General features: G+C 40.6%; 1 protein-coding gene across 2 annotated transcripts in view; it reads left to right on the top strand.

Annotated features, from left to right (window-relative positions):
- Positions 1–21,812, top strand: part of ZRANB3 (zinc finger RANBP2-type containing 3) — a 334,039-nt gene that overhangs the window by 300,554 nt on the left and 11,673 nt on the right. For both annotated transcript variants that reach the window (XM_059394390.1, XM_059394391.1), the window contains 6 exons: positions 3,348–3,735; positions 6,928–7,119; positions 10,516–10,607; positions 13,662–13,763; positions 14,944–15,086; positions 21,034–21,144. In XM_059394390.1, the coding sequence (XP_059250373.1) occupies positions 3,348–3,735; positions 6,928–7,119; positions 10,516–10,607; positions 13,662–13,763; positions 14,944–15,086; positions 21,034–21,144 (1,028 nt within the window). The remainder of the gene's footprint in view (positions 1–3,347; positions 3,736–6,927; positions 7,120–10,515; positions 10,608–13,661; positions 13,764–14,943; positions 15,087–21,033; positions 21,145–21,812) is intronic.

A 21,812-nucleotide genomic window follows, 5' to 3' on the forward strand; every position in this document is an offset into this window, starting at 1 on the left:
TTCTTTTTCTATGTTTTTATTTTTTATTAAGTTCAACTAGCCAGCATATAGTAGTACATCATTAGTTTTTGATGTAGTGCTCAATGATTCATTAGTTGCATGTAACACCCAGTATGTCTTTTTAGACCTTTGTGGTGATAAGCCCTATGTGTCCCACATTCCCAGGAAATCCTTCTGTTCTTTCATTCACATGTATGCAGGGACAAGCAGGGTCATTGGGTAGTTGGGGAGGAAATCTATAGCATGAAAAAGGAGAACAAAAATAAGCTGATAGAAGAATTAACCCTAAAGATAACATTTTAAAAACTCAAAGTAGTAGCCTCACATTTAAGATGCTACTGCAAATATAAATAAAATCAGACTACTATGACAAAGGAACAAGAAACAAAAAAGGAAATTTTAAATGTTGAAAATATGGCTATCAAAATAATTCTGTAGTCAGGGTTGCGAGATAAATTAGAGAAAAACTCTTAAGAATTTAGAGAGTCAAAAAACAAAAAGAAGGAAAATATGACAGTAAGAGATAGGACATTACATCTAGTTCAACATTCTGCTAACAGTAATTCCACAAAAAAAGAAAATAAAGAGGAAGAAGCTATCAAAGAATAGTGGAAATTTCCAAGAGCTAAAGCTACTGAGTGCCGTTCAAAATTAAGGTATCCTGGGTGCTGAGCAGAAGGCAGATAGATATAAATGACACAGATACAGAAATATAGATTATTGTGAAATTGTAGAGCACCAGGGATAAAGACAAGGTCTTAAAAGTCTCTAAAAGGAAAGTGCAACCTATGAGGGAACATCATCAGCATCGCCCGGTGTTGGAAGAAGTAGAGCAATGTCTTTAAGGACTTGAAAAGAATCGCATGCCCAGCGAAACTACTAAGGGTTAGAAACAAAATCAGTTCATTTCCAGACATGCAAGGACTCAGAAGGTCATGCTTTAATTAGAAATAGCTGATGGGATTTGTTCACGTTTTCTGAACATTTGCTACTATTTTCAAAATCCTGAAAGCCCTCTTGGCCATCCTATTATACGGAATAGAACATTTTCTTTAAATATTTAACTATCTTTTTTGCTTTGTTACTTTTTTAAACACCAAACTCTGTTAGTCTGCTAATCTCTCTGCTTTTCTTCACCCTTTTCTTAGAATTTCCCTTGTGCCTTATTTTAAAAATCTTGTCTCATGGTTAATAATCTCCTTCTTTATATTTTTATCTAAATTCTGTTACTTCCATAACTAAGATAACTTTTTATAATGCGTGAGGTTGTATAAATAACAGCCACAGAAAACAGAAGCTGTACATTTTGGGGGGATGATTTTTTTTTTCCTGTTACGTTTCAATTTTACCAATATGGAAACAGCCTAAATCTTCCTGCTTTCCTCCCTTCTTTTTTTTTTTTTTAATTTAAAAATGTATGATTATATTTGTAAACATATAATCATAAAGCTTGCTGTTTTAACCATTGTTAAGTGTACAGTTCAGTGGTAATACTACTTAATATCACATTCACAATGTTGTGCAACTGTTTCCACTATTTTCAAAACTTTCATCACCTTGGACGGACTCTGTGACCATTTAGCAATAACTACCCATCTCCCTTTCCCTCAGCCCCTGGTAACCACTAATCCTTCTCTCTTTATGGATTTGCTATATCTTGCTTTATTATGCACCATTGCTAAGAAGGGCAGGTAAGATATGTTACATAAAATATTTCTTTACAATATACTTTGCTATCATTATCTGTAGAGTCTGTCAGTGTTATCTATCACTACATAACAAATTAACCCCAAAATTTAGTGTCTTCACACAACAATACTCCTATATTATTTCTTACGGTTTCTGTGGGTGAGGAATTCAACCAGGGTGTAATGGAGATGATGTGTCTCTGCTCCACAATGACTGGGGCCTTTACTAGAAGACCCCAACTCTGAGATCTGGAAACATCTCAAGGCTCATTCAGTGATGTGTCTGGCAATTGATGCTGTCCTATAACCTAGGGGCCTACCAGGAGTTGTCAACTCAAACAACCACACATCGTTTCTCCCTGTGACTTGGGCTTCCCCACAACATGGTGGTGAAGCTCCAAAGGCAAACAACCCAAGACAAAAAGAGGAAGAGATTCAGAATGCCCGCATCCAAGTGAAAGCCATATAATCGTCAATAACCCAGCCTCAGGAGTCACACAGTGTCGTTTTCACTGCATTCTATTGATTGAGACGGTTAGAAAGATTCACCCAGATTCAGAGGAGAGGAACACAGACCCCACCTCTAAATGTAGCATGTCAGTGTCACATTGTGAGAAGAGCATGTCAAATAGGATAAGAACTGGTGTGACCATCTTTGGAAATGCAGTGTGTTTCCACCATGGTACCCCTAACAGGAATTCTCTAAAATTGACTCCTGGGGCGCCTGGGTGGCTCAGTGGGTTAAGCCGCTGCCTTCGGCTCAGGTCATGATCTCAGCGTCCTGGGATCGAGTCCCGCATCGGGCTCTCTGCTCAGCAGGAAGCCTGCTTCCTCCTCCTCTCTCTCTCTGCCTACTTGTGATCTCTCTCTGTCAAATAAATAAATAAAATCTTTAAAAAAAATAATAATAAAATAAAATTGACTCCTTATCTTCCTTCACTGTTTGCTAATCAGTTGTGGAGCTATGTATCCCACTTTCTCTAATAAGGAAGTTGAGATTTATACATTGAGAACAAAAATTTTCTTAAAAAAGGGAAATACATTTTTTGAAAGCAAGATAATTATTAAGATGTGTCTGTTAAAGAAGCAGCTCTAATTAATCGCTTTAATGCTATTTGAAAAAATGCTCCCAGGTCAAGAAAACATTTAATATGAAAAACGTTGTTTATGAACGCTGTATTTATAGTTTGGGCATGAAACCATTTTGGTAGGTTCTTGGAATATTTAAATATTTAAATACATAATTTTCCTTTCCCTGACATACCTCTAGAGCAGATAGTTGATGAAGTATAATTTTATTACATAAATTCTGTAGCCACGTTACCTAACATCTCTAAAGCTTTAGTGTCCTCATGTAAAATATAGGAAGAAAACTAGTACCTGTCTCACAGAGCTGGCATGAAGATTAAATGAGTTAATATATGTAAAGTGCTTGGCACACTGTAAGTGCTAAAAAAAAAAGACACAGGAAGTATATAGATGTGTTAATGATATTCTGCATATATGTATATATGAAGAGTCATAGCATAATTGAATTCATTTCCAACAAGGTATTCAAAAAATGAAAGAATATGGTTACTGAAAATAGTTGGTTAATCTGTTTCATTTAGGAAGAACATATTAGATGGCTTTTTAATTTGATAACTTTGTTTTTCCTAGTTTGAAAAAGAAAAGCAGCATGATATTCGATCATTCTTTTTACTAAAACCTAAGAAAAGACAGTTGGTGACCTCCTGCGATGAATCAGGAATATTCCAAGAGAAAAATACTGTCGTGCCAGCAGACCCTGGAGAAAGAGCCACAAGACGCATCATTGATTATGAAAGTAATGTTGAACCTGAAGCTAAAAGATTGAAGTTGGTCACCACCAGTAACCACTGCAGTGCCCCAGAGGAGAAACTGTCCTGGCCCAGACAAACCACGGCCCTAGCCCAGGCAACCAGCCCACCCTTTCCTGGAAAGGGCTGGCAGTGTGGTTTCTGCACCTATATCAATAACTCAGTGTTACCTTATTGTGAAATGTGTGAGAACCCTCCAGGCAGAACTGGTGAGTACATGGAGTGTGGCCCCTGGGAGGGGGCTGGTGGTGTCATCTTCACATGGTCTGTGTTTTTAGAGGCAACTGCTGTTAGCACAGGTTAGTGGGACTCAACACTGACTTTAGCTGTTAAGCTAGAGTAAGAACTTTACATAGTGAAGACTGAATTTATCCCCCGGTGGAATGTGGAAAGCTCCCAGTTCTGTCAAGAATGTATATCCCTGAGCGTCTGTGACATGGCATTAATTTGGCACAAATGGACATTTCTCATTAATGCCAGCAGGATGTGAATTCAGTGGGCAGGAATAGAAGCTCTGTTGCTATGGCAGCAAATATGCCTTATAGTCATAGACCTGCTGTTTTCTTTCTCCTGTAGATAATACTTGTTTTTAAAGAAATTTTAGATTATTTTTGTTTAAATAGCAAAATAATCCAGTGTAGCTTCTTTGCCTAGTAAAATATACATTGTGTCCTGTTTCTTGCATGACAAATCATAAAAATTCCTCTGTAGATCTTTGAAGAACCAAATTGGTATCTGTTTTCTGAGTTTATTCTTTACCAAAAAAAGTAAAAATTATAAACATACCTCAGAGTATGTTTTTAGAGCATGGTATTATTCTGATGATTTGTATTTGAAATGATTATTAATACTGAGGTTGTCTTAAGAAAAAAGATCATTAGTATTTCTTTTGTTTCCAGTTTTAGAGACTATTTTCATGGCAACTTAGAAGGCCAAGTTGACAGTTTGGGAAGCTGGAAGAAATCACTTTATTTTATCAGTTGTAATAATTGTACACATCTCCTTTCCTGTCATTAGAGAAGTGGCATTAACAGAGTCCGCTAAGATAAAGGCTCTGCTTGCGGTTCCTTCCTGTCTTTCTTGTTCTCCTGTGTCTTAGTTTTAATCTGAAAGAAAATGTAATCAGTAGCTGAGTCTTTCCTCTTTCAATTCTGGGTGTTCCTACAAAAATGACAAGTCTGCCATCTGGGTGGTTATATTTGTAACGTGGACACCTGTTGTCTGTGAACTAAATTGGAACCACAAGCTTATCCCATATAATATCTCTCAGAATTTGCATTATCTCATTCAATTTCCAACTACTCCAGGTCATAAAAATAAAGCATCTCATGACTACAGGATAATGCCAGTTCACATAGAAGTATAAGTTGAGTGATTTAGCAATGAAAATCATAGTTTAATAGGGTTTTAAAGTTCTGATTTTTCTTTGTGATACCAAGAGCAACAGCAAAAATTTCTAGACCCCTGATTTAATAAGCAAACTCTCAAGCAACCTAAAGAAAAATGAAACTTTTTTTGTGACTTTGAAAGTCTGATTTAACAGAAATACATATATGTAATATTGATACTAATGTATGCAAAAGGTTATATTTATTAGGTTAATGTTATTGTACTTGGCATAATGATTTCCAACCCTGATTTAGGATGTACCCCCAAAAGTATTGAAAAGCAGAATTAATTCTAATTCATCCAAAATTTCTAATCAGTGTTTGCCATACAATACTTTGAGGAAATGGAATCCAGAAAACTAAAGGAGAAGGGCGCCTGGGTGGCTCCGTCAGGTAAGCGGCTGCCTATGGCTCAGGTCATGATCCGAGGGTCCTGGGATCAAATCCCGCATGGGCCTTTCTGCTCAGCAGGGAGCCTGCTTCTCCTTCTTCCTCTGCCTGCCAGTCCCCATGCCCGTGTGCTCATGCGCTCTCACTTGCTCTCTCAAATAAATAAATAAAATCTTTAAAAACAAACCAAGAAAAAGGAGCAATGTTAGGAAATTACACTCCTATAAAGTTTGCTAATACAGTCTCCAGGACATTTAGTACATTCAGTACAATTTGGTATAGTATATATTGAACAGTAATATTTGTCAATAGGTAACCCTTACCTTGGGCTTTGTTTTTTTGTTCTTGTTTTGTTTTTGTTTTTGTAAGTAATCTCTGTGCCCAACATGGGGCTTGAACTCATGACTCTGAGATGTCGAGTCGCTTGCTCTACTGAGCACCCAGGTGCTCTTCTTGTGCTTTGTTCCTAACGTGCACATAGCTACATAGCTCATACTTGCCATCTTATAGCTCATAGGCCCATATTTCTGTCGCCTGCTTGAACCGCAGTTCGTGCATATGCCTCTGCCTCATCTGTCCTGCTCATGTGACCATGGCCCGCGGTGGAGTTCTTGATTCACCACCACATCTAACACCAAATCTTCTCTTCTCTCATCATGCGTCCATGATACTAGAAACCCAGGCAGCGTCCTTCATTCCTTTCTCTTCTCCCACACTTGATTTGTCAGGTTCCGCCAGCATAACTTCCAAAGTCTATCTCAATTCTGGCCATGTCATCTTGGTTGCTATCATCCTACTGGAGTTACCATTTCCTCCCCCAGACCTCAGTGGCCTTGCAGCTCGCCTCCCTGTGGCCCTTCAGTACAAGCAGCTAGGGTGAGCCGTTAAAAACTCAGATGATTCCATTCCTTTTTCTACAACCCTCAGTGGCTTCGTTTACATTTACAATTCAGTTTGAGAATACAGACCCTCGGGCTGGGCTTCTAGATTCCCAAACAGCCCTCAGCCCAAATGGAACTCAACCCAGAGCTTGGCCCTGTGGACCTTTGTTCCCCACCAACCCCTGATTATGAAACCTTGTTTTATTTTCTTGTTTTACTTCTCTTTTTCTTTATTCATTGGCCTTTATTCTCTTTCTCTGATGTACTTTTTTCTAATACTTAAAATGGAAACTCTAGGAAGCAGGGATTTGTCTATCTCACTCCTTACTGCCTGTTCGGTACCCCATCATTTGCACATGGGGCATTTAGTGACTCCCAACAGGTGTTTGCAGAGAATGAATAAAAACTGTTGACCATGTTTCCTTTTTTTTTTTTTTTTTTTAAGACTTTTATTTATTTGACAGAGAGAGCACAAGCAGAGAGAGGAGCAGGCAGAGGGAGAGGGAGAAGCAGGCTCCTTGCTGAGCAAGGAGCCCAGTGTAGGACTCCATTCCAAGACCCTGGGATCATGACCTCAGGTGAAGGCAGCCACTTAACTGACTGAGCCACTCAGGCGTCCCAACCATGTTTCTTTTTATAAGACCTAGCTGTAACTTTTTAAAAACTGGCCTTAGAGTAAATAATGATTTTATCCACATTTGTGTGTAAATTGTTTGTTTGATTTTCGTAATTCTACAAATAGACAGCTCTACCCAAGATAAAAATGAAAACAAGAAAGTTGATCCTGGGAAAGACACCTCCAAAAATGTTTGGACTAGTTCTGACCGTGAAAAACAAGTCCTTGCACCCTCAGATCCTAACCCGTTGGCTGAGAGCAAGGAAGCAATATCAGAAATCAAGAGAGAAGACACACTCACACCCCAGCCAGGTGATGGTAAGTCTGGTTTCCACTTCCAGTGTTCAGATACTAAGTATGCATGTAGATAGATAATACTGTGGATAGACTTGCAACTAGTACCCCATTCCAGGTTCCTTGTATTCTGATTGATATTAAACATACCAACAATTGGAAGCACACACTGAAATACCAGATGGCTGAAGAGCAAAGCTGTGGGCATTCAGACATAACGCAGCAGAACTGACATGTAGCTCTGCCGGTGCTGCCCCCAGGCTGCTCGCCCAGCCTCATGCGGGTCGGGTCGGGCCCATCCACGAGTGAGGGTGTGGTTTTGACACTTGTGAGGTTCTTTAGGACAAAATAGTAAGAATGGCATGTTAACAGCTACTTAACAGATCAGTAATTGTTTGCCCACGAATTTCTTTTAAATGGTTACAACTAATTGACCTAAATTTAGGACTTGGGGTGGGTTTTTTTAAGAAACCGTTCTTAAGGTACATAATTTTAAGACTATAGGAATCATGACTGCACTCGGAGCCAACCATGTAGTGTTTGGATTTATTTATTCTTTGGTTGCTTCAATCCATTACTTCAAGCTGTGATGGTTGGTGTATACCCGCCCATAGGTCACACATCACTGTTGTTATATGTGGCCAGAGCTGGAGTTCATGAGTACTTTGGGGTTATTTTCTTTGTTTATCGGTTAGTGACCATAGTAACCTACAGACTGATGTTCTCATTATAACAACACCAAAACTGTTGAGATGGGACAGTTAAAGTTTTTCTTCTAACTTAGTTGCTATTAAACACAGATATAACTCAGAGTCAGATTCATAGTTTTTAAATGAAATGTTCATTTAAGAATTTCTGAGCTCGGGGCATCCTCCTTTTTTTTTTTTCCCTCAGCCTTCTTCCCTCTAATGCCTCAAGGTCTTCTCAAATAATATCTTGGAATGGACCCTCTTTTAGATGTGTTAATTTTAACAGTCTTTGGGTATATGGTGTCGTCTCAGGTGGGGCTTTCCTTCCTCCTGCTCTGACAATCCTTCAAGTGCTGATGAAGCCCTTGTTGTAGGACAACATGTAGCTCACTGTACTGAACATCTGACTAAGAACAAACAACTTATGGGCCATGAGTCTCTTCATGTATGGCAGAGAAATTCTGGTTTGGTAGTTGGAAATCGGTTCCTTGATGAAGGCAGATGCTAGGTTTACTTAAACATACTTTTCAAAAATCTCTAGACCTTTAGAAATTCTGTTCTGCCAGTGAAATATGCATTGGTCTCATCCACGCCAGACAACGCCATCTTTTCCCCCATACCTTCCCTCTCTTCCTTTCTTTGACTTCTGAGATCACTGGGCTGAGAATTCCATACAAGCGATATGTTCACCTCTCCCCCACTAACATGTATTTCCATGGGAAAAAAAAAAAACAGAAGGATGACAGAGGGGGCACACTATATGAAAATGTTTATTCAGTGCACATAAACCCTTCTAGAACTGCAGTGGCATGTGCTTTGCAGGGACTCTGGTTTTGTTCTAACTGGAATTCTAAGGGTCTGGAAGAATGGCTATGTCTTCACAAGATGCATCATCTCTAGTCTCAAGCCATTAAATTATACTTCATAAAAACAACGGAAAGAGAAACATGTTCCCCAATGTAGCTGCTAACTACCAAGAATATCAACTGATTTGGAATCAATCCTATAACGCTTTTTTATCAGAGAATGACTTCTAATCTTTAAATAGTAATGCATTAACCGTGGTTCTTCAAAAGATCTGAAGATGGACTGATTGTATGATGCACTTATTGTATGTACATTAAGAAAGAAACTCTAAAAATTAAATCATGACTTAATTCCCGAATGAGATCCCAGACCAGGTCTTACCCTCTGTTGCTTTGATAGTTCTTTCATTGTCCTGGGGGATTCGGCAGTCCTTCTGCCCTCACTTGTGGTGTTTGGCATGTACTAGGCAGCCCTTCTGCACATCTCAGGATCCAGATGTGAGAGAGCCTTCTCTGTCTGCAGGGATCTCCTTTCCTTGGGTTCCATGAAGCACTTGTTTATTCCTTTGCAAGAATATAAAAAAATTTTGATTATTCCTCAAATGATACCGTATTTACTTCTTTAATATCAAATTTATGCTCTCCTGCTTTATGTGCAAAAATTTTTGGTATGCATGTTGACTTTTTATTTCAATACCAAATCATAGTAAAACATTTTGAAGACATTTTAGAGGTAATTAAATTCAACTCATGTAATAACAAACAACACATTTGACTCAAGTGTGGTGTTGAAGTATTGTACAGTGGTATTGTAGTTATGATTAAGCTCATGTGTGCTCAGGCAGTGACAACCACTTCACAACTGTCACCTGGCCAACAGTGATTATAAAATGACATGATTATTGGCTGTATAACATGCCAATTTTTGAGATGTTAAAGCATGGGGGAAAAATGACATTTTTGAACTTATGAAATATGGGAATAGTCCCAAGTTTGTAAAATGACCAGTGGCTTGACTAGAAAAATTAAAATATGATAAGGTTGCCAAGTAGAGTGAAAAATCATAGACTTCTAGATCTAGGGGAACACATTAAAAGGTCACTGAAGAAAAAATAAAAAATAATGATGATGATGGAAGTCATTTAGGAACTGTGGCAGAGGTTAAGGGCACAAGCTCTGTAGCCACGTTACTGGTCTGAAGCCTTCTTACTGGTGGTGTGACTTTGGGCAAATTAATGTGCCTCAGTTTTCTCCTCCGTAAAATGCACTACTTATTTCTGAAAGCTGTTAATGAATGTACTGAGAAAAGTGCCTGGCACATTGTAAGTACTTGATAAGAGTTAACCATTAATTATTATTTAGATCCACTGTGATGACCCTCTCTCTCTCCATATATATTGGTCAGTGAGACTGAGAGGTGGTAAATAAGATTATCAGGAAAAAAGCTTGTCCACATATCCCCTTTGGTGAATGTGAAGCACGGGGTTATAGGGAATCTGGCATTTAAGTGGGATTTCACAGGCTGGATTGCTGCCAGCAACCAAAATGGTGCTCCTGCAGTCCCAACTTAAAACCACTCTTGGAGAAGCCCAGATTCTAGACTCCTTTAAGACCAGTAACAACTCTTAGTGGCAGGAAATTCTCTCTCATACCTAACTCATATCTTTTCAGCTAATTCTGAATTTATTTCTCTCTTGTAGAGTCATTAGCAAAAGTGCAAAGCAACTGGTTTCTATATAAGCCAGTGTGGTCTTAGGTGGCTTGCCATCACAGTTTTATTTTAAGTGCAGACACGTGTTCTTTGTCAAATACGGTGATACATTTTATATAGCTTTTTCATCATTCTAACCCATAGAAGATTGAAATAAGCTATTTTGGTTAGAGGAGAGGTAAGCCTTCAGGTCCTTTTTTATCTTCTTAATTAGAACAGTTGAAGAGTTCAGACAACTTGCCAGTGTATGAAACCTTAATGTTCTGTGCAAGTAGGAATACGGACCGGATTCACCTCTATACTAAGGTAAGCATTATGCAGATTCTGTACTTGAAACATACAAAAGACTTCCTTTTTTTTCATGTTTCATTGGAAATATTTAATTTCATTAACAATGAGATAGGTATCTGGTTCTTTTTCTTCTTAAGCTAATTCTAAAATTCCTTTGTTAAATCTAAAGATAATGAGAGGAAAAACAGCATATAGTAGTTAAGAGCACAGACTTCAGGGCCAAACTGCCTCAATTCATATCTGTTACCGAGTGTGGAATCTTGAACCTATTCCTTAACTCCTTTGTGCCTCGGTTTCCTCAACTGGAAAATGTGAAGAGAAGTTGTTGCAAGGCAAGGTTAACATGAACAAATTCCTATAAATCGCTTAGCACTATGGCTAGCCATAAGGAACTCTCAGTAAGAGCTCTAGTTGTCACACACACACACACACACACACACACAGCTACACAGCTACACAATGGCATATTATGCAGCTATTAAAAAAAGAACAAGATCTTTCCACTTGCAACAACATGGATGGACAAGGGAGGGTGTGATGGTAAGTGAAATAAGTCAGACAGAGAAAAACAAATACCTCATGATTTCCCTTTTGTGTGGAATCTAAGAAAGCAAAACAAATGAACAAACAAAGCAGAAAAAGACCCCAAATCAGAGAACTAACTGGTGGTTACCAGAGGGGACAGGGTGGGGAGGCGGGCAAAATGGGTGAAGAGGAGGGAAAGTTACAGGCTTCCGATTATGGAGTAAGTCATAAGGATGAAAGTGACAGCACAGGAAGTACAGTCAATGATACTGTGATAGTGTTGTATGGTGACAGATGGCAGCTACACTTGTGTGAGCACAGCGTAATGTATAGACTTGTCAAATCACCATGTCGTACACCTGAAACTTATGTAACATCATGTCAACTGTACTTTGAAAAAAAAGTTAGATCCTTCTCGGATCATTTGTAGCAGCCACAGCACCATTGCAGAAGCCTGACTCTGCCCATCCACGTCAAATACATTCTAGGAAGCTTTAAAAATTTGATTGCTCAGTTGCATGCCATAGTCTAGGTTTGTGGTGCTCAAACTTTTTAGTCTCAGGAGCTCTTTGTACTTTCAAAATTTGTTGAGAACCCCGAGGAGCTTTTGTTCCTCTGAGTTATATCTGTGAGGAGAGTTGGCATTGTTTTACATTTTTTTTAAAGATTTTTAAAAAATTTATTTATTCTAGAGGGACAGAAAGAGAACATGGGGAGGAGCAGAGGGAAAGGGACAAGCATGTTCCACACTCAGCAGGAGCTTGACCTGGGCTGGATCCCAGGACCCTGAGACCATGACCTGAGCTGAAATCAAGAGTTGGGTGTTTAACCAACTGAGCCAACCAGACACCCCTGCATTGTTTTACACTGTTAGCAATTTCTCTCGAGTTTTATTAGAAGACTTTGGGATTCTCCTATCTTATCTGTCCCTGGAAAATCACTGTGCATCTGTGAGAGGATGAGGGTGAAAGGGCAAATGTTGTCTTACCGTTATTATGAAAACACTTTTGCCTTTGTGGATCCCCTGAAGTGTTCTCAGGGCCCTGTGAGAATCTTTGGCCTAGGCAACCTAGTGTGAGTATTTGAGGAAAAACTTGCCGAGATGATGAGTACTTCTGTTTGGTCTACAGTATCAAATTTCTAATCTTTATAGGTACTAATAATATAATATTTATAACTTCATACCATCATGAGCCAGCCTACTGAAAGAATGCCTTTTTTCAAGATAACTTAGATTACAGGTTTTACACTAAACCAAATAGAAATATAGATAGATGGCAGGTTATGTTATAATCTCCATTGCCAATTAATAATTAGAAGGGATTTCTAGAAGATTAGGAAATGACTATGATCCTGAATGCCAGAAGACCCACGCTGCTTCTCTCATGGGACCACAGCCAAGAGAGAGACACCAGGAACGAAGCCAGGCAGTGAATGATGCTTCTCTTTAAGGCTTGGACCCCCGTCCCCAAGGCCTTCTCAGACCGCCATGTGAGAATAACAGAACTGGTCCCCAAAGGGGACTGAAGGTCAAGAAACCAAAAGGCAGACACCAGGAAGAGTACAACACAGAATTCAGAAGCCCTTAAACTTCTTACACTTTCTATTCTGTACAGTGAAAGCTCTGCATCCTGGGTCATCTGATCAATGTTTCTACATTCGATCAAAGTTCCATCCTTCGGGTGGAGGGAGGAGAGAAACCGCAAAGTCCTGGTGTGACAGCTTTGCTGGCCCATCTTCTAGCATCCAGCCTGTGTCACGTGGGCCCCCTCACCTTCTTGACTTCTCTCTTTTAACAGTCTCAGGTGCATTTTTATGAATGAGCTAAATATTTGCGTGTCCCTTTACCGTAAAATGTTATTCAATCTTCTAAACATGAGACACTAAGCAAAGGACACACGAACGGGTCCATTCACAGCTATAAACTGAGCTGAGGCAAATCCGGAAGTAGGAATTTGGATAAAAACCCCTTAAAAGGAAGATCAGTAACAGCTGTTAGCATCCTATGTTGTAGTAACAGTATCCCTCCAAAGATCTATTCATGTTAGCCAGAATCCCAACTCTGATTCAGAGTTTAGAGTTAACCATTACATGTCTAATCTTTGAATCAATATGTTAAGCGCTTTTTGTGTGTTTTTTCCAAAGCGATTGTGGAAGCTCTTTCTTTTGAGCTGAGGGAATTCCAGTATGGATTCAGCTTTTGTTGATGCAATGGATTTTCATATGCAGAGGTTTTTCTTCCCCTTTATGAAAGAAATACCCATATTTAAACCTCATGTTTAACTACAGCCCTCTACGTGGTATTGTTACCCTTAAGAGGGAGAGCAGTGGGGCATTCAGAGGGTCTGGGGAGCCTGTCCCCTCCCGTCACCCGGCATCTGTGCAGGGCAGCTGTGTGGGTAGAACCTTGTTACAGTGTGCTACCTTCATTTTATCTGTTAGAGACTGGGAATGTTGTGCGGGAATATAATTCTTTACTTTTAAAATAATTAGTAGGGCCTACAGACCAGTTGGATTAATAATGCCTTCCTAATCTATAATCAGGATGGAAACCAAATGAACTGTAACTTCATTCCTTTGGATATAAAATTAGACCTTTGGGAAGACTTGCCAGCAACCTTTCAGCTGAAACAGAATCGCTCCTTGGTAAGACTAGTCCTATGCATTTGTTTTAAGTTAAAATCTGTTGAGTACTTTAAGACCATTTTGAGTTTAAGAAAGGCAAAGTTACCTCCTGGCCTCGTGCAGAGTCAAATCACTGGTCGCATTTTCGTCAGTGCGGGTGCTGCCTGTGATTTACCTTGGTGCTGAGAATAAATGTGAGATCTGTTTCCTTGGTGAGTGATCACACCTAGGGTTGCTGTTTCTGTGGATAGAATTATCCTCACATCATTTAATTTCTCCTTCACAGGATTAGCAACTGTGATATTCGTATCTGACACAATCTCATTTTATCTCTGACGGTTAAGTTCTACCAATAACAAATTCTGAAAGCAGGGACGATGCCGTGCGGGGGGACCCTGGCACCCTCAGAAGCACCAGCCCACAGCCGTAGGCCAACGATCTGCTTGGGAGGCCTTAAGCCTCATCTGTGGCGGATTGATCCTCACTGCTAAGAAGGGCCAGTGCATGTGGGGCTGGCAGCATACAGAGTACCACTTTTTACGAGAAAATAGCGATTACATTTCTGTCCTTGGAGTGGAAAGCAAACATTGCCCATGGCTCAGTTGCACCCATCAAGGAAGAGGTAGCAGTGAGCTACTTTCTCTGATATCATTGAATCCTGATTCTCACTCAGATTCCCAGAAAATAGCCAGTTACGTACAATTGACTAATAATAAGAGCAACGCAGGTAAAAATGTCCCAGATTTATTGCTGGCTATCTTCCTGTGAGAAGTCAGGTAGTCAGATAAAGCAGTTCTCAGATGTGGCACTGAAGCCCGCCGCTGCTCTTAGACCCGCTCTCCCCAAGACCACTTTTGCCGGGGCCCTGCTGGCTTTGTGCTTCTGACAGCCGGACCTCTTTCCGTCTCGCTGAGCACATTGTTGCCATTGGTCCCCGTGTGTGTTAAGGACATATGCTGGGTGTCCTAAAATGCACCTTTTGAGTCTTTGCGTTGAAAGAGACCTCTGCAGAACTGGCCACAGGTATTTCACAATAGATGTGAAGATGCATCAAACTGAAGAAAGCCTGAAATTGTAGCATTTGGAAACCTATTTGGGGATATAATAAAACAGCAGTTTTCTGATGGGATAAGGGGCTTTACTTTCAAAGGAAGATGCCTGGTGAGCTGGAAACTCTTTTCATTATCTCATGTTCTGGCAGATTTTGAGGTTTGTTCGAGAATGGAGTAGTCTAACGGCCATGAAGCAAAAGATTATCAGGAAAAGCGGGCAGCTCTTCTGTAGCCCACTTCTTGCTTTGGAAGAGATCACAAAGCAACAAACCAAACAAAATAGTACGAAAAGGTATGCATTGTCTTTCTTTTTTATTTTGTAGTTCATTATTTGTCATGGTTATTTCTGCCGCGGGCATGGCACAGGGTTGGGGGGCGGGGTTCTGAGACGTTTTATGTCATCGCTAATGAAATAAATCCTGATGAGTTAAGAGAAAATCATACATAAAATAACAGCTTGTTTTATAGCACCATAATTAGATATTTTGTGAATTTGATCAGATCTGCTGGAAAGATCAGGTTTTCTGGGTCTTGGTTCCCATGAATCCCCACTTATCAGAAGAGACGCCAGAGTGACAGACGGTGTGACCTGTGACCTGCCAAAGCCAGGACACAGTTTACCGACAGAAAGACACATCCCTGTTAGAAGAGCCACTGCCCTGTGCTCCTGTAGCATGAATCTGGGTGCCATGCAGCAGGGGACCAGTTCTTGTCACATCAGCACCCAGAGGGTGGCAGGGAACTAGTCTCTTGCCCATGGCCAGAAGCAAAAGATCAAGTGTGTCCTGTCTATGTTTTACCTTAATCATTACAGGTTTTTTCCTAATCCTGTACATGTACTTTTCCTTTCTTGGCTACCTAGTCATCTCTGCCCTGCTCAGGCATACCCTGCAGGACCTCAGGCCCCCTTCTCTGTAGACTGTCCCCTCAGCAGGAAGCAGCGATGCACAGTCCACTGTTCTGTTGCCCAGCTCCTGCATGGGAAGAGATCCCAAAGCACCAAACTGAACAGCCACGTGGCAGAACAAGCTCCTGTCACTCTTGCTGTCTCCACACACCAGTCATGTGTCTTCACCCCACCAGTTTACAGTCTCTAGCCTTGTCCATGCACACAGGTAAAAAACATCCAGCAATGATACGTGAGAAGATGCAGCTGATCATCCAGCTTGTATCCCTGTACAGTGACAGATCCCTTCAGCTGTTGCAAAATGTGGCATATGGTATAGTCATATGTGAGAAGAAGGAATGATACTTGTGATACATTATTAAGAGTAAAAATAAGTGTTTAAAAAAAAGGATGGAGATACAGATATATGTAATTGCTGTTATGACACAGAAAGTATCTAGAAGGGTACCTTAGAAACTCTTATTAGAAGTTTCTTTAAGACAGTAGTTCTCAGCTGAGGGCACTTTGACTCCCCCAGGATGGCAATGTTAGGAGACATTTTAGTTTCTTATAATTAGGGGCTACAACTGGGGAACATGTAGTGGCTAGAGGCCTGGGATACTGCTGAAAATCCTACAGTGAACAGAACTGCACTCCCAAGAAATTATCTGTTTCAGAATGTCGATAGTGCCCCTGATGAGGGGTCTTGCTATAGACCATATAATAGAGGAGTCGTGGAGATAGTAGGGACTGTATACTTTAGGCCTGGATCGCAAACTCCTTTGACTAAAAGCAAAGCAGGAACCATAAATGAACACATGAGATCAAGTGTAAAACCAGAAAAGGTTGAGGTAGGGGGGAAAGTATGACAAATTGGGAAATGCCTAAACCATCTGAAGTCATTCAAATTCAGGCTAAAGGTAAAATACTATATGAATCAGTTAAAGCCCTTTGACTGGTTGGATTTGTCTAGAAGCTGCCAGTTTGGGACTCATCTAAACTCTTCCATAGTGCTTAAGTATTTCCCATGAATGCTTATTACTTTATGTAAAAAAAGACATTTAAAATATATGTGTATGTTGATATATGTATATATACACACATGCACACACACCCCTACACATACAGATACCCACCCGTGTGTAACAGAAAGCATGATGCCTGCCTATGCTGTTCCTCTCAATCCTGTTTCCTATATTTTCTCATTGTCATCACCACCGTCTTAGTTGCAGTATTGGTCTTCTCTATGCATGACCTTAATCTCCTTCTTAACTAAATTTACAGCCCACTCCAGCCATTCCTAGACTTGTTGCCTCCCCATCAGACATGGACGACCACTTAGAGAACCACCCAAGAAAGCTGGCTGAGCAGGTGTAAAAGCAGAAGTTATGAAACCAATACAAACCCAAGTCAGGCACACGGCGTTACCTATCAAATTTTATGGAGATGCTATATGAAAGCTAAGACCTGTGTCAAGCAGCAGAGTCATCAGTCGGACTTGTTTTCCAGAGCTCGCCCTGCCAGCAGTTGCGAAATGAGATCAAAAGGGAGGACCTGAAATACGGAAGCAGGTTGCATTGGCTTTCTTCTACTGCATCACCACAAACTTAGCAGCTCAAAGCCACAGAAATGTATTCTTTCACAGCTCTGTACGTCAGAGGCCTGAGCTGGCTCTACTGGTTTCTCTGCTCTGGATTTTCTAAGGTTGAATTCAAGGTGTCAGCAGGTTGGACTCTCCCTGAGAGTCCGGAGTCCATTTCCACCCTCAGTGAGGTCGTTGACAGAATTCAGTTCCTTGTGATTGCAGGACTTGGGTTTTCTTGCTGGCTGTCAGAGTGCGGCTTGCCCTTAGTTTCTAGAGGCTTTTTTCTAGTTCTGACAGAGGAGTTCCTACATCCCTGGGCCAGCAATGGTGTGTCAAATCCTTCTCATTCTTGGAATTGCTCCCTTTCTTAAGGTCAGCTGATTAGTAACCCGAATCACATCTACAAACCCTTTACCACAGGACCTAGATGAGTGCTTGCCTGAATATGGGAGACAGGAGGAGTCCTAGGGAGAGATGGTTAAGATACTGCCTCCCACATAAGTTAAGAGACATTAGGAGGGATGGGAATGGAGGAAAGAGGATGGGGAGTGGTGCCGAGAGGTAGATCTGGAGACCTCAGTGACTGATGAGAAAGCGGGAGAGAGGGAAGGCTCTAGGGAAGTGGACTTAGCAGAGCAATGAAAACAAAACTGTGTGCCCGCAGAGGGGTGTGCTTTGGGGAAGCGTGCTTGTTCTTGCTGGACAACCCCAGCAGGCCCCGTGACTTGGCATAACTGTGTCTCTCTTAAAGCAGGTGTGAGAGATGGGGCTGCGCAACAGCCCTGACTGGAAGTCTGTCTGAGGAGCAGGTAGACACTGGATGCCTTGCCCTCCCATTGTCCTACCAGTCTACTTTCTATTGAAACTGAGCCAGGGAGGCACCAGCCTTGGAAACACCAGGCTTAGTAGAGATAAAGGAAGAGATGTTCTATTGGAAACCAGCACTTGCCAGGCCCCTTTCTTCACTTCCAGGGTACTACACACATTTTACTTCTGAGCAGAAAATTAGAGGATTCCTCTCTAAAAAAATGGAATGGCCTTAGAATAAAGACACACAGACACTAACTTTAAGCAGTGGCTAGATCTCCAGCCAGATTATCCTGCAGTGATACACACCATTTCGTGCACGGAACCCTTCCAAGCTCAGATTTTGCAGTTAGCTTTGAGTAGCTCTGTCTTAAATGTGAATGGAAGCCAAGGTCACCAGCTCTTGTTCCAGTTGCTTAGTTCCCATTTGTCAAAGGCAGGCCTGCTTTCCTTGGAGCCCTGTTGGGTTTAGGATGCCAGCGATTTCTTTTGACCCCCAAAGCAGGTCAGCATCCTAGAGCCCAGCACTGTTTTCACTGTTGTGGCCACTTTCCAACATACTCTTCTCTTCTCTAAAATTTGCCATCTAATACTGCCATGCCCACCCAGGAATTACTTCAGTAGGCAGTGTTCCCCCTTCCCTATTCTTACCCTAATCCTTTTGAGAGGTGGTACACTTACATCAGCTTCCCAGCAAACCTCAATGGAAAATTAAATGGTGGTAACACAGCCATGTTTGAGAAGATGCCAACCTCCCGCTTTGGGGTTGATTGATCTCTTTCTTGTGGTTTCCAGAATTTTGTGCTTAAATCTCTTGTAGGAAAGGTTATTTTTAGCTCTTAAATCTCTGAATAGATTTCTCAGCATCTTTTAAAGTTACTGAATTAGGTCTCGAAGCTTTTAAACACTGAATAATACCTGAAGCAAGGCTTAATATCCCCTTGCCCCTCAAAGCCAGGAAGTGTTTGAGTTCATTAGAATCCACTGAAATACTTTAGTGAAGTGCTTTTGTCGAGGGAATGAAATGGTTGAAGAATTGGGGGATGAGGGGATATGGGAAATTTGGGAACCAAAAGGGCAAGTTAGAGAATTCTGGAAGAATTCACTGTGATTCTTTTTTTCTTTTGCTTTTAGAATAACACACCAGTAGAAATGCAAATATATGAAAAGAGGGTCACTCCTCCCAGGAGAAATGCAGATTTAAAGCTATAAGGAGATATGTATCACCGTTAGCAAAGATGTTTTTAACTGACAGATCTTGTGCTAGTTTAAGTGTGAGGAAACAGGTCCTCTCCCACATTGCCAGTAAGCCCCTCTATTGGTTGGTATAAACCCAAAGGAGAAAGCGATGTGTCAAAATCTGTCCAAATTTAAAGTACCCAAGACCTTTGACCCAGCAATTCTGCTTCCAGAAAATTTATTCTACAAGGATTTAATGTGTAGAAATAAGTGTGGGGATATTACAGCACTATTTGAGATAGCAGAGACTAGAACAGCGATAAACATATTATATGGTTTATTGAAATAATGGAATAACATGTCATCATTAAAAAACAGGGCAACCCGTATGTACTAATCTGGAAAGACCTCTCGGATGTGTAGGTAAAAAAGAACAAGGTGGAGATTAGCGTGTTTATTATGCTACCATTTGCTTTAAAAAAAAAAAAAAGTATAATGAGGAGTGACTGCTAATGAATACAGGTTTCTTTCTGGGGTGATGAAAATGTTCTGGAATTAGTGGTGATGGCTGGACAACCTTGTGAATGAACTAGAATGCCCTGAAATGTAAACTTTAAAATGGGAAATTTTATGGTATATGTCAGTAAAAATACCAAGAAAATAAAAGTTACAAACCTATACACAGAAAAACATTCTAAGAGGATGTGTTAAAAACTGATCACAGAGGTAACTTTGGAGGAGGGATGGGAATGGATGGGAAACTTGCTCTTCACCATAGACACCACTGCCGACCTTTTGAATTTTGAAATACGTGCATGTATCAGCTAGTCAAAAAATTAATAGTTTATAAAAACCAAATCTGTTATTAAATCTACTTTAACAGAAAAGCAAATTTCTAAGATCTTACCTACAATTACACAATTCCATTGTGATTTAACTTTATTGTCAAGATACCAAATTAAGAAGTACTTGGAAATATGAAGAAATTCATGTTTAAACTAATTAAAAAGGAAAAAAAATTATAAGAAGTGTAAACTACCAGAGAAAGTGGGCCATGCTAATTAGAAGAAATTAATTGGGTAATTGCATTTTACCTACTTAAATTCCCCCGTCACCTTTAATTGGAATAACTTTCCTCTTTACTTCCAGTCCCTAAACCATTGTGTGGGATCAGTAGTGTTGTGTAATAAGGTTCTGAATCCCACATCAAGAGTGGCTTTATTTATTATGGAAGATTCCATAAACCCTGTATGGCTGATAATAATGGAAACAGCCTTAGGAATATAGAAGATGTGATGAAACCTGGTTAACTAAAAAGAGAGTCACTTTTCCCCAGTACGCTGATACCCTGTTGTAACTGACCAAGGTGGCTGAAGGAACTTGGACGAAAAGGCCAAGAGGGAGGTACACATGCAGTGAGAGATTCTCCACGCAGCGTGGCAAGCTATTTACTCACAGCTGTCAGTTAGTTGTGCATGGATTTGGTTCTTATCCCTACACCCACTCCTCTTGTCCCCAAAGTGAAAACTGGTCCAGAGGATAATGAATGACTCTTGAAAAGACTTAAAAAAATAAATCTAGAAAAAACCACTTTGGAACAGAAATGTGTTTCCCACACATGGAGGCCAATGGAAAGGTAGGAAATATTCCCTAATATTGGTAATTAGCACCACGAAGGCTCCTGTCTTGCCTTTTTTCCTCTTGCTTTTACAAGGAGGAATAGAAGCATGAAATAGAAAAACTTAGAAGAGAGGAAATCTACTTAACATGTAATTGTTTTAGATACATCACCAAAGAAGATGTTGCTGTAGCATCATTGGACAAAGTGAAGAAGGATGGGGGCCGTGTCCGTCTCATCACAAAGGAGTCCGGGCCACAGGAACTTCCTACACAGTAAGGTTTTGTTTATGAGGAGGACCATAGTACTATGTGTCCTCCTTTAGAGTTCTGTATTCATGTTTGTGATCATGCTTGACCTTGATGTGGCCACTTAACAGGTTAGAAAGAGCTTTCACGGTATGGTAGCTCTTCCATCCTCCTAGTAACCCTGTGAGGAGTAGGATGTCCTCACCTTAGACATCAGAAGGACCCTGAGACCAGGTAGACCAAGTGACCCACCCAAAGACACTAGATGTTCCCAGGCATGAGCTCTTTCTATCCCAAGAAGCTTTTTCTTTTTAACACTTCTAACAAACAGCCATGGAAAATAGGCAAGCAGTTGTGGTAATTCCGTGTAGTACCTTTCAACATAATTGAGGAATGTGCCTTTTCCTTTTAACAAATTGAGTGCATGTTCTGTCGTGTTTCATTTCTCATTTTAATTTAGTCAAATCTGGATTTACCTGTAGAGGCACATACTTAGCAAGTCTTCCATTCCAGTTCATAAAAACTCTGTTAGCACCTTGGCTCTGTCATTCTGTGGGTGTGCCTGTCTGCTGTAGGCCAGCAGGGACTGCCACAGGGTGTCATGGAAGCCTTAGTAGATGACCTCTCTGTCCTGCTGCGGTGTGTGGTCCCAACACATGCAGAGCATAGGAGCCCCAGCTTCGGGTGGGGTTTCA

This window comes from Mustela nigripes, chromosome 3, assembly GCF_022355385.1.
Source record: "Mustela nigripes isolate SB6536 chromosome 3, MUSNIG.SB6536, whole genome shotgun sequence".
Taxonomy (NCBI): Eukaryota; Metazoa; Chordata; class Mammalia; order Carnivora; family Mustelidae; genus Mustela; species Mustela nigripes.